The 12,632-nt window shown below is 47.4% G+C and overlaps 1 protein-coding gene across 9 annotated transcripts in view; it reads right to left on the reverse strand.

Moving 5' to 3' along the window:
- Positions 1-12,632, reverse strand: part of MPRIP (myosin phosphatase Rho interacting protein) — a 171,336-nt gene that overhangs the window by 41,778 nt on the left and 116,926 nt on the right. For all 9 annotated transcript variants that reach the window (XM_034784567.1, XM_034784562.1, XM_034784563.1 and 6 more), the window contains 3 exons: positions 7,489-7,630; positions 6,715-6,831; positions 1,018-1,074 (listed from right to left, as the gene is read on the reverse strand). In XM_034784567.1, the coding sequence (XP_034640458.1) occupies positions 1,018-1,074; positions 6,715-6,831; positions 7,489-7,630 (316 nt within the window). The remainder of the gene's footprint in view (positions 1-1,017; positions 1,075-6,714; positions 6,832-7,488; positions 7,631-12,632) is intronic.

Genomic DNA, 12,632 nt, shown 5'->3' on the forward strand with positions numbered 1-12,632 from the left:
ACTTAACCACAACCCCTCAGGGAGGGAAGGAGAGGGAGGTGGGAAGCTGGTGCTTCCATTAGTGCCTTAATGGAGACATTTTGATTTCATCTAATTGCTCTCTCTCATTGTTCCCATGGTTCCGAGGGTGCCTGTTCTGCACCAGATTACTGATGCTGAAGAGGTGGCTGTGGCCACAAGGGAGATGAGGCCAAGAGAACCAATGCTACAGCCCACGCTGACCTCGACTCCCTAGAAACCTGTTAAATGACATTCAGATGCAGGGGCCTGAATCCTCTGCGATGCAGAATGCCAGCCAGTCCTGTCCCAGGTAGACCCTGCTCGCATGGTGATGGTGAGGAGATAGGTAGAGCTCACATAGCAATGGCTGCCTGGCCTGAGCCAGGCTCTAGATTTGACCGAGTTCTCCCTGCACACCGGTCTGCCAAGATGCCTCCATCTGGTTTCCCCCAGGTGTAAAACAGGGCTAATACAGATCTACCCTTGCATTTGTTACTGTGGGAAGGTGGAAAGTGCTATATAAATGCTGAGCACTGCACATGAAGCATATAAGGAGCCCGAAATATATATGTGTGTGTGAGTGTGTGTGTGTGTGAGTGTGAGTGACACTGACACACACACACGCACTCACTCTTCTCCCTTATTAATCCGTTCAGGCCCTCTTAGTTCTACAGCAAGGTAGGAAGCCCTGGAAATGCAGCTTCCTGTACTGTTCGGGTGTCAGCAGTCAGGGTTGAAAGCCTTTTGAGTTCATCGTTAACGAAGAATCTATCCTGCCCACACACGAGCAGCCACACAGCTGCACCCCCTGGGCCATTTATTTGGATTCCGCGTATAGCCACAACACCATGTGCAGAAAGGCAGACAGACAACTGCACCAAGCCACAAGGAAAAGGGACAGTCCTCTCCCCAGGGATGCCATGTTACAGGTAGGCTAATGCGTGGTTACATACGAATGCTGACTGACCACAGCATCCAAGACGGTGGCTGAGAAAGAGCATGTCCCACTAGACTTACCTGCCCATCCTCGTATTGCTTCGTCAGCCATCCCTTCTTGAAGTTCAGCAGGTCCGGCTGCAAGGAGAGGAAAGAAAAGGAGACATTTAGAGCTTTTCGAGGATTCAGATGAAGCGCCGGCTTCCAACTCTACCACGGAGAAATCCCACAGCAGTGATTTATACCATATAATTAAGGCTATGATTTTGTCATGGACAGGTCACGGGTAATAAACAAAAATTCACAAAAGCCATGATTCTCCCCCAGGCTGGGGAGCTGCAAGGGTTCCCCTGCTGCCTGCTCTGGGGGTCCCTTGGACCCACGGAGGACTAGGGAGCTCCGGGGGATCTCCCCGCCCATGGGGGATTCTACCCCCCTACCCCACGGCGACTGGGATTCCCTCCCAGGCTGGGGAGGTCCAGAGGGAGCAACAGCGGGAACGCTGGCATAGGCAAGGCTGCTGACTTTTTAACCTGTCTAGACGTGAAGAAAAAGGTTTCTGCAAACAAGGCCTTGATGTTTCAGCGATTAGGTATCACCTGGGCGGCCACTGTCATGCAGAAGGTATTTTGCAGGGGAACACACGTGCCCTGCTGCCATTTCTTACAGAGTCCCCTTCATAAGAAAGAAGGGCTAGTAAGAAGAGAGGTAAGGAAAAGCTGTCAAGTTCCCAAGATGCCTAGCTGCAGAAGCTATTCTCTGGTCCACACTTGCTCAGACATACAGCAGCACAAGGAGCCACTGACTAGCCAGATGTTTTAATGGTGACTGCAGAGCTGTCCTACTTTCTCCTCCAAGGCACCCAAAGTGTACAAAACTGAGTGCAGCAGTGGCTGGGCAGGGAGGAGTCATCAAAACAGAGAGCAAAAAATAAGCCAAGGAAACTGGCCTGCGGGGGAGCATCAGATGTGAGACAGATGGAAATTCTTCATCTCTCGGGGGGAAAGCAAGCAGATAGGAGGTCTCCAAATGGAGACTAGTTGGGCAAAGCTCAACATCGTCGCGGACGTTGACCAGCTAGCGGGGTCCAATCAGGCTTTGGTTTCAGGGTTTGCAACCCAATCAGATAAAGTTTTTAAGGCCTGGCTTGACAAAGCCCTGGCTGGGATGATTTAGTTGGGGTTGGTCCTGCTTTGAGCAGGGGGTTGGACTAGATGACCTCCTGAGGTCTCTTCCAACCCTGATCTTCTCTGATTCTAAAGTTCCCCTAAGCAAGAAAACAGCCCCCATGGCTAGAAGAGCAGGAGCCCAGTGCCTCCTGCTCAAGGAGTCTTTGGACTTTTGCCATTTAAGTGTAAAGAGAGGATTGGGGAGGTGTCTATGCTAGTCCTTGCGCTGGCTGGGCAGGCAGAGATTGGGGGCAAGGGTGAGATTCAGCAAAGTGCAAGGTTCCCCGACAGCAGCTGCACACAGCCAGCAGAAACCTGCTCAAGAAGTTCCACTTCCACCCCTTCCCGTCACCCAAGATCCAGGTTTTGCTTCATGCTGGCCAGACCCCACACGATTAGTCTATGCTACTGGAGCAGGAAGACAAATTGGGGGGGAAACGAGGGGAGAGAAGGCGCCACCAACATGGAGTCCAGCCTATTTATCCAGAACATCTTGTTGGGTTTCTCCATTGTTTCACACCAAAGTGGTGCCAACTGCGGTCCCTGATATGCCCCATGGGGGCAGGGAGAGGCAGAGCATCGCCTCCCTCATGCATACCAGAGTACCATATTATTGCTCAACTCCAGGCATTGCACATGAGACCTGGGGAGCAACATCCATGACTCTGCCGCTTTCGCTGATGTGACGGGGAAGGAGATTTTTCTCCAAAGCAAGGCAGGTTCTAAGGGCCCTGCCCCCCACCCAATTAGCTCTTAGGTACCAAAGCCTGGAGTCTGCTGGCACAATCAGAAAGCCCAGGCCTACCTTATCCTTGTGGCTCTTCATTAGTCTCCCATCCACAAAGCCTCCTTGCCCTCACTCCTTGCCTCTATTTATAAACTCTGCCCGGCATGGCTGGCAGCTGGCAATCACATGGTACAGTGCGTATCAACATAAGGCCGAGTTCCTATTTACGAGGCTGTGAAATACCCTAGAGGTTTGCATGAAGGGAGTACCAGCATCTCATAACCCCATATGGAACCCTGGTCAGATTTCCTTATAAGTGGATTTAACAGTAGGCTGTGGCTAAAAGAACAGCCTTTATCTCTGAAGAGGGGACTTTTCCACACAGGGGTGAGCTGAAAGTTTCTTATTTCGCATCCTGTTTATTGCATATTAATGTAGGTGGTGGAAATATTCTCCCTCCCTCGCTGAGCAGCTCCTCCTTCAGCTTCAGCCTGCAGGCAAGCTATAATCCTGTTTTTAGGACATCACAACCTGTTGTCATGAAAGTGACGGATGCCAAGCATTGCGGCTTTGAAACCTCACAGCAGGATCTAGTCCGAGGAGCAGCTGGGAGTGGAGGAGGAGAAGGAGAAGGAGAAGGAGAAGGAGAAGGAGAGAAGCCAGGTTTAAATGAACCAGCACAAATCTATTGGCAATGGCAAAGGAAGCCGTGAACACAGGGGAAAGGAAATCTAAACAGAAATCTATTAAATCCAGTTTGTCCCCCAAGTGAGTGTCCCCTTAAGGGGAAAGGTGCTCAGTTCAGCATCACAGAGCCCAGGGGAATAATACCCGAATGCTGCTCCAGAAACACTACAGAATCCAAGGAGGAGACAGGAAAGAGATTCACCAATGGCCAGGACCACCCTGCATTTGCAATAGCATGACCAGGTGGGATACGCCCACTGGCCCCGAACAGATAATACCTGTTGAAAAGGCACCTTGAATGCTGCATGGATTTGGCACAGGTAAGAGACAGTGTTGAGTATCCAGAGCTTCCAGAAACCAAGCTCACTAAGCTATGAGAGCTGCAGCATCTTTATTTTAGGACTGGTTAAGCTAATGAAAGAGCGGATTCCCTTGTGAGAGGAGGAGATGTTCTGATCAGACCACCAGTGGTCCTGGGGAGCCACAGCCTAGAGAGGAGAGCTTCATGGTCACCCCTGGGGAGTTGAGGAGAGCTCGCTACTGCTACGAAGAAACTGTACTTTGGAGCCACGTTCATTTGTTCCCAACCAAGCACTTTGCAAAGGAAAGCAGAACTAGTGAAGATGTTACAGACTTTCAAGGGCCGAATACTTACTTGCTGAAAAAAAATTGTAAGGGAAGGGGCAGGGTCATTGTTACAGAAAAATTCTGGGAGGGGCAAAGTTCTGAACGCTGTGTGTGATTATACTATATCCGGCAATGTTGGGTGGACCATACAAAGCTATGAAAAGGCGGGGGGGGGGGGGGGGGGGGGGGGCGGCAATTGCCCCCCCCTTGCACCGTAGCAAATGACGCCCCTGGGGAAGAATCTTCTATTAAAGTAGGGCAAGATCCCTGCTTAGCAAACCTTCGAAGTCTACTAGAGCTCTTACTTTAAGCTTAGTGAAGCTAAGGATTTAAAAGCCATGGTAGCAAGACGCATGCTAAAAATAGCAGCATGGGTATTGTGGCCTGGGCAGAACAGCTCAGGTTAGCCACCCGAGCTCAGACCCAGGGGGTTGGGTGGGCTGATTCCCGCGGCCAGCCTGAGTTGCCGCCTGTGTCATAATGCTGCTAAAGGTTAGCATGCCAGTTTGAGCAGAGCTAATGTGCGTCTGTCTCCCCAGGCTAGGAGGCTCACTCCCAGCTGCAGGGTAGACATACCCTTAGGCAAATCGGTCACTGCACCCAGTGTTTGCTGCATGCCATGCACAGACGTGGGGGGAGGGGGAGGAGGGGGGGTCAGTGCCTTTGTACAAGGAACTAGAGCCAGACCCTGGAACTAACAACTTGGTGGAACTAGAAGGCCCATGATGACCAGGTCAAATAGAGGGATGCACACAGACTGGGGGACAAAGGGACAGACGGAACATGGACCTAAGAGGGACCCAAGTGACTCGACCCCAGTACCTCATCCACACATGAATGATCCGCCACAAACCAAAGAAACCCTGACAACAAAGGTGAAGTGGGTGAATGCAACTCTTAGCCTGTGTCTGAGAAGAAAGACTTGCCTGATAATAAATGTCCCAGTCCCATAGGACTAGCCAAGTCTTCAGGGGAAACTTGGAATCACAAAGTTATAAAAGAGGGGAAGAAATAAACCAGTGAGTGAATGAGGTTGGTAACAGAATTGTTCAACTTCTGTTACTTTAACAGCAGGAGTTGCAAAATAAAGGGATAAGTGGTGCAGGAAACAGTGCATATCCTGTTATTTGGACTATGCAATTCCTTGCCTTAACTAAATGGTTAACACAAAGTCACGCTTCTTGAATTGCGCAAATACTAAGTAACTTGGGAACAGTGCTAACGGTATAAAAATAAAGAGTTTTTGTAGATGTACGAATCCTACAGTAAAAACTGATCTATAAATGCAATGCTTTGTGTGTGAGTGCACGCTGGGTGGGCGTGCGTGTCTGTACACAAAGCTCGAACAAAAGCTGTTTGCAGACAAACATGTAGCACTTATTTATAATGGGTCAGGGGTCTTATGTACAGAGCAGCATGCACATTTATACCACCCACTAGCATACAACACTGAGTAGGTGGGAGGAAAGCACTGCTTGAAGTTGTCTCATTTTGTTCTGCTAACCTTGTTTAAGTCTGGTTGGCATTTGAATCACAGAGAAATACAAAGCCTTACTGAAATTTTGTGTTGCAAAAATCATTATTTCTAAAACTGTGCTGTACTCACATTGGTAAATAAAGACCTTTGTTGTCAAGGAATGCAGGCCTGCGAAGCGACTTTAAACATAAGGGGGTTGTGTTATTGCACAGCAAAACAGAAGGAATAGAACTTCGTTCTGGGGAAGCTTTGTGTATTACTGCCCATCTTTAACATTGTTGGTTGCAAGTGGAAGGAAGCTACGGATTTCAGTTTCCAAACTTACCTCTCAAGCTTTCTTCCACTGATGTCTACTTTGCATAAACACACAACGTAACGCTTTTAAGAACACTTCCGTGTTCATTTGTTAATTTTTCTTAATACACCAAGTCTGAAGGGTTGTTATCTGACTGCATGGGAGTAGTGAACTTGCATTTGATCGGATTCTGGAGCACTGAATGGGACCCAGGAAATTGTATTAACCTGCAACCTGCTGGAATGGTCTGATGTAGAGTAAGCCACCTCAGGTGGGAATGACACAGTATGTGAGAACAGAAGAAGGGAGTGTTCCTTTCTGGTAATGGTTGGGTTGATTTGTCACTTTAAGCACATGGCACCTGTATGGCAAACCATAACACTCAGGTAACTGACTATTACACAGAAAAATTGTTTGCCAAATAGGGACATGAGGAGCCAGTTTCCAAATCAGCTCTTGCTCTTAGGAAAACGAACCCCTCCTCCAGGTCTCTGCCTCTCCACTGCCCTGGCAGGGGGATGGACTAGATAAACTACAGGATTTCTCTTTTCCAGGTCTAGCTTCTAACATACTCCGGGCCAAATTCAGATTGGGTTCGAGTCAATGGAATTGCAGCCGTTTACACCAGCTCTGAATTGGCCCCAAGTCCACCGTGGAGGTTGAGAGCAATGGCAGAGGAGCTCTCACAAGGCTAACATCTGAAAGAGACGTAGCATTTCCATTCACACCAAGAACACCGTGCCAATGCCTTCATTCCCACACGCCAGTATTGAATGAAAACACCTTTTGGGCTCACCGTCATGGAGGACTCAGTGGACCTTCTATCCAGTGATTTTGCTCTACGGTGTGGAGACAAAGGGGAAGCGGAGACTTCCAGGATGGATCCTACTGCTGCAGTTTCAGAGGTGAAGTCCTGAAAACAGGATTAGCCCAGATTACCACAACAACATTAACCCAAAACAGCAACTCCCATCTCTCACAACGTCAAAGACCCAGTGGTGTACATTTCTTAGACTCCACAATTCAAATTAATGAGCTCACACCATAGTTTTCTTCATGTGCTTCTAGAAGCACATGGCTCTTCTGGACACAGAGTCCGAGGCATTAGTCTGGCGCCAGGACATCTAAATTCACTTTAGGCTACAGGATTTTCAAGATCACATACTTCTATTAGTTAATTTCTTTTTATTAACACTTCATGTCATCTGCTGTGTTTTTTCCATGCCAGATCTGATGCCACCCTTTCCTATCCCGGAGGGAGGGAGAGAGAAAGGTGATTTGTCTTCTGCTCTGATCCCACCAGCAAAGCAAGGAGACTGGGCAGTGAGTGGCAAATCTGCACTGCTCACTCGTGCTCGAGGCCTGCCCACTGTGGTACATGCACCCCCTTTCCCAAGACCTCTAGATTCTGTGCTCCATGCACAGAGATTTGCCAGTGAGGACCTGCAGCCAAGGACAACCCTAGCTGTACTAGGGAGAGCACTAAATATGAGCTGCCAGCCAACACCACATCCTCCAAGAACATAGGCAGGTGCCTTCATCCTACCTCAGAGAGAAACGAAAGGCTTACCCGTTTCCTGGGGAAAACCCTCTTCTCGCTCCTGCCCTGACGTGTCTCGCTGGAAAGGGAGGGGCCTGCGGACGCATTGGTTTCCATATGCTCTGCATTCTCTATATCTAATGCCTCAAATTTTTCAATTACCTGGGACCGCCTGGAACAAAGAGAGAGAGGAAACCGGTGCCCGTTTAACGCAAGAGCAGCGATTGTTTTGTGAGTCACTACAGAATCCCATATAGCAAGAGGCTCTCCCAGGGTAGCGGCAACAAGGGTTACATCCTACAGAACTCTGCAAAACTGCTCCTCTCGAAGTCTGTGCATTCGTGCCTTTTTGTTCAATTTCCCCCTGCATGCTGGAAAACATGGGGGATTCAGGACGAAGAACAGGTCTCAACTAGACAGGCAGGACTTTACCTGCAGGCTCTGAAGCCATAAGAAAAGATTACAGAATGCTTGACTTCCAGCCAAGGAGAACTAACTGCTTGTGTCAGGGTGAACTCTTTGCTGGTCATGTACTACAGAAAAGGTGCTCTTCTGGTCTCTGGTACACACTCAGCCAGAGGTAGCAGATTTCATATGGACAGTCTGACCTTTCACAGCTTCTGAGCTCCGAGTATGTTCCACCTCCATACAGTTATTTTTAATATTATTAGTAGGGTCTGTTTGCCCTTCTTCTCCACCCCTTCTGTTTGCACATGATTTAATGCAACAGGGTCTCAATGATCTCCTCCCCAATTCACACATTCCTGCCCCAGCACATTGTTTTCAAGATTAAAAACATTTTCTAAACCAGCAATAACTATTTTTCCCAATGAGTCTTCTCCAATCATTTCAGCACCACAAAGACTATTCAGCACTGTGGTTCTGTGTTTGGCCCTTCACTCTCCAACTCTGTAACGAACCAACGAGTAGACCAGGGTTGCACTGAGAACGTTTACAGATGTAGAGAGGAGCATTCTCAGAGTGCAAAGGAAAAAGGATAGGTTCTGGTAGCCCCAATATAAACGGTAGGGCCCTGACCCTGCAAAGATTCACCCACATGCTTAATGCTATGCCCTGTGAGTAATCACATAGACTTTTAGGAGGACTATTCACAATGCATACATTAAGTGCATGTGTACACTTTTGTAGGATTAGTGCATTGGTCAGCAGAGTATGCTCCTGTCCTTGTCTACAAACATCAAAAGCTATTACTGTAGTAACATGGCACACTTGTCATTTCAAAAGGGTGTGGCGTCCTCTTTATCTAAACCACTCTGCATATCCTGTATGGAAGGAGGTTATTTGCTGCAGCACCGACCAATCACCAACTGCAGTACTAAGCAGCAGGGCCTCTCATACAAGACATTGGTCACCCCTTGCTCTAATAGCAGCATTGGTGTCTCTGCTGAGAGGGGACAACTCATTATATATAAGGGATGGGCAAGGAACCAACCCAAAACATCTCCCTAAGCCCACACCACAAGCCTTCTTAGGTTGGGAAAACTGCCCACTTTTGTAGCTAGGATCAGAAGCACTCTAGTATGTCATGAAAGGTTATTCTGCCCAACCCCATAACAGGAACTACTGGAATTCTCAAAGAGGCCTGGTAGGGAGAGATTTTTTAGAACAATTTTGCACAACGAAGAGGTTCAGATAAGAATCAATCTTTGGGCTTTTTCTGAGTCTAGGAACCGTTTTAGAGATTCACCCAATCACTAGCATATGCAACAGAGGAGCCCGAGCTGCAAAATTTGGACCCTGATTTTGAACCCTGCTAAAAGTTCAATGCACTGGAAAGATGGGGCCTCGTCACAATATCTGGATCCAAATTGGGCTTAAATTCTTAATCACAAGGCTTAGGAGCGTTTGAATCTGGGTTTAGCTCATGTTCATCTCCAACATATGTAATAAAAAACAAACAAATGCATCATCAAACAGCAGCCAATTCAGGAGAAACAAGTTGTTTAGTTACCAACAATTATTTTCGCTTCTTCTCTTAAAAGGGAAATTGTGAGGTCAGTTAGGGTTTTACAAGTTTTTACCAAATTTAATAAAGTAAAATATGGCTTGAACATAAGCATTCTCTTGCTGTGTTTGCAATCCAAACAATGCAGCACAGAACTAGACCATATGAACCAGACAGTGAAATCAACTAGAAACAAGAATTTACTAGGTCTGCATTCACTGGAAAAGATAAAGAAAGTGCAAAACGTAGACAACATCAGTAAGGACAGTCTGATCCTTTTAAATCAATCAGATTTTAGAAATCGCTCACTCCATTTTAACCATCTAAGGCCCCAATCCTGAAAGCTGCAGGATGGAACCCTGCGCCCTTGTAGAGACTAATTAAAGCCTCACATAGGTGCAGAGGTACACTCATACAATGCAGTCTGCAGGATTGGGGCCTAAGTCTTTAGTAAAACAGGTAAGGGGAATTTCTTTGCATACATGATTTTTAACCCAACAGTGCCCCTTTCACCAGCCCAGCCTTCTCTCTCGGACTCGGTTTAGCATGGAATAAGAGACCCATGAATTAACACTGTCTCTTCCCTTTCAGGTGAAGTTCTGAAGAAAATTAAAAACAAAACCAAAAAACCAAAATCAAAAGCAGGTTGATTTCTCATGAAAGAGGCTGCACCATCGAGTTGTCTACGGCTTGAGATTGAGATGAGATGGTAGCGAAGCAGGCGGAGTAAAGGACACGTCACACAGCAACACAGGAGGAGAAGGTGGAGAGCAACAAGACCTGGAAGAAAACAAGGCTGGAAAATGAATGAACAGAAGAGGAAATATATATCTATATATCTCTATATAAATAAATAAAAGCAAAATCACCCCAAGAATTCATTACCAAAAAAAAGGGGGGGGAAGGGGGAAATCATAGCAACCAAATCACAGCACCCAGTGTTATAATCATTAGATTGTTCCCTCCATTGGTTAAACATTTCAAGACAGGTGTTGCTGTGGCTGACAAAGACACGGTGAGTGTGTGAGAGAGCTGAGATTAATCCATTCTCTGTTCATCCCATGCTGATGACAGCTACACATGGGCACCTGAGAGAGAACCTGCCCCAAACTTCAAAGAAGGTATGAAGTATTTAAAGAGATGTGGTGTCATTCAGTACTCTCTCAACTCTTAAGCTTGCCCTAGGGAGCTCATCCTCCATGCAAGCTATTAATCTGCTCCAGACCACTGAACACAAGCTACAGAATTGAGTTAAAGTGAAAGTAAAGGAGGCGCTACAAAGGCTGACAACAAAATCTGTAATTAAAATGATTTTCTTTGATGGGGAAGAGTTTTGTTGTATTCATTTATTATTTAGCTGCAAGAGAGATTGTGAGAGTGTTTCAGAGAGACAGGAAAGGGAATTACCCCAAGGGATGCACAACATTAGAGGATTGTTACAAAGAAAAAAATAAATAAAATGAAAGGAAGGAGTGAGTAACCTCTGTTTACAAAGCAAAGATGTATGCATTGGAGTTGCAAGTGATGACACTCACTTCTAAGACTCAAAGACACAGAAGGTGTTTGAAAGAAATCCATCAGTACAATTTGTCTGCAATTTCAGGGCAGTTCTGTGATTTATTGAAAAGAGGGAGAAATATTTCAGCAAACATCTAACTAGGATTCCATAGCAGGTCCCAATTCCGGTCATCAGAGGAAGGTAGAATTTAGGACACTGGACATGTCTACACTACAAACTTAAGCCAATCTATATCTGGTCAACTTAGACCCACCGCAGTAATTACTGTGGTGGTTCATGTCCACACTACTGCCGGTGGTGCACATTCTCATCAGGAGCGCTTCCACCGACTTAAGAGAGGCGGTGTGGGGGGCTGAGAGCCCGAGCTCTCAGCTCCACATGCAGCTCCCCACCAGGAGCCAGGCTGACCCCCTGGGCTCTCGGCTCCCTGCTCTGCGCTTGAAGCCTGGGAGCTAGCGGGTTCCCAGCAGGGAGCCGTGACCTTTGGTGCAGCTGGGGAGCCCAGTCGGCAGCCCGTCTGGGAGCAGGGAGCCCCCACCGATCCCCCGGTGACAGCCTGAGCTGTGAGCCAGGCTTTCTTGTCAATTTCACACTCCAGCAGGGAGCCATGAAATTGAAAAGAATGACAGCCAACAGATGATGTAAGTAACCCAATGTGTCTACAGGGACATTGCATCACCCTAAATACACCGACATAAGCCCTACGCCTCTCGTGAAGGTTGGAGTTATTATGTCAGTGTAGTACGGCACTTACATTGTTGGGAGCAAGGCTGTAGTGTGGACACTGACATAATTAGTTTAACGTAAGTGCCTTACGTCAGCCTAAGTCTGTACTGTAGACCAGGCCTCAGTAAGAAGAATCTCCTTTAAAACCCTGAAGGTTAAAAGCAAGCATGGGCAAACACCAATCAGAGGGCCTCAAAGCTCCACAGAGATCAGCACTGAGAGTAGCAGTGGAATGTGCTATCATTACTAACATGACACGCACTATACAGAGAGTGAATGCCACATGAAACTTCCAGCTACAAGCAGTGCCCACATCACGGTTTCAGAGGATACTGTGGTAACCAAAGGAGCAGAGCCTGTGTGGTTAGTCATCACATCAGAATTCCAGTTACCTTTAAGCCTTCTCTCACTAGATGGCAGTAAGATTTTTGCTATATCAAGAATTGCCCATGGTAAATCCTGTATCTGTAGTCAAGCCCCTACAGGAGCACCTCATCCAGGGCATAAATTAAGATATTACCACCTGGAGCTGGTCATGTTCCCTCTCTAGGCTCCTTGCTTGGTGTCAGTAAGGGCACAGGCTGAAATAAATAAGGAAGTTCGGGAGGCAATGTGGGTAAGGGTCATTTCCTTTCTCCAGCTGGTTAAACAGCTTCCAAAGAGCTTGTAAAACAGATTGTATTTGAGGGAGTAGGGGGTGATGGACTGCATGTGTCATTTATGGGGAGATGCCTTAGGTACCATCATACAAAAGCTGTCAGGTGGTGGAACAGCAAGGCTTGAAGAATCCGTGGCAGCTGGGAATAGGGAACAGGCATCACTGGGTGGAACACCAAGGCATGAGGGCTCTGGGGCAGCTGAGGAGAGGTGTTGGGCAGAACACCCCAGGTCTGAGGGTTCCATAGCGGGGGGAGGGGGTCATCTGGCAGAGCTCCCGGGGCCTGAGGGTTCCGTGGCCGTGGA

The sequence above is a fragment of the Trachemys scripta genome, chromosome 10 (genome assembly GCF_013100865.1).
Source record: "Trachemys scripta elegans isolate TJP31775 chromosome 10, CAS_Tse_1.0, whole genome shotgun sequence".
NCBI lineage: Eukaryota > Metazoa > Chordata > Testudines > Emydidae > Trachemys > Trachemys scripta.